The sequence below is a fragment of the Ostrea edulis genome, chromosome 7 (assembly GCF_947568905.1).
Source record: "Ostrea edulis chromosome 7, xbOstEdul1.1, whole genome shotgun sequence".
In the NCBI taxonomy this organism is placed as follows: Eukaryota; Metazoa; Mollusca; class Bivalvia; order Ostreida; family Ostreidae; genus Ostrea; species Ostrea edulis.
In genome coordinates, this window is record NC_079170.1 from 42,766,574 (window position 1) to 42,766,869 (window position 296).

A 296-nucleotide genomic window follows, 5' to 3' on the forward strand; every position below is an offset into this window, starting at 1 on the left:
GTATGATAACTCGTCTTATCTTCGATTTTTATAGATCAGCTAATGTATTTCTAGGTGAATCAAAGTTCAAAGAAATGTCAGAAGAGGAAAATTAAAGATGAAATCACTTTAAAAGAAAAACCCAAGGTACATATGTTTTGAGACTACACATAACATTTTGGATAAATATCTCAATGGTAATTTCTCAATGGTATGTGTTATGAACTTCTCTTGATATACTAGGTTGTCTACACAGTGGAAAACATATAATGAGTCCAAGAATTTTTGTGACTTTCCTTCCTTCAGTGGAGTTTGAA

General features: G+C 31.1%; 1 protein-coding gene across 1 annotated transcript in view; it reads left to right on the forward strand.

The window, feature by feature from the left end:
• The window catches only part of LOC125656512 (G-protein coupled receptor GRL101-like), a 14,332-nt gene extending 14,289 nt beyond the window's left edge, over positions 1-43 (forward strand). The window contains exon 6 of the mRNA XM_056145700.1: positions 35-43. Within this exon, the coding sequence (XP_056001675.1) occupies positions 35-43 (9 nt within the window). The remainder of the gene's footprint in view (positions 1-34) is intronic.
• Positions 44-296: the final 253 nt, after the last annotated feature.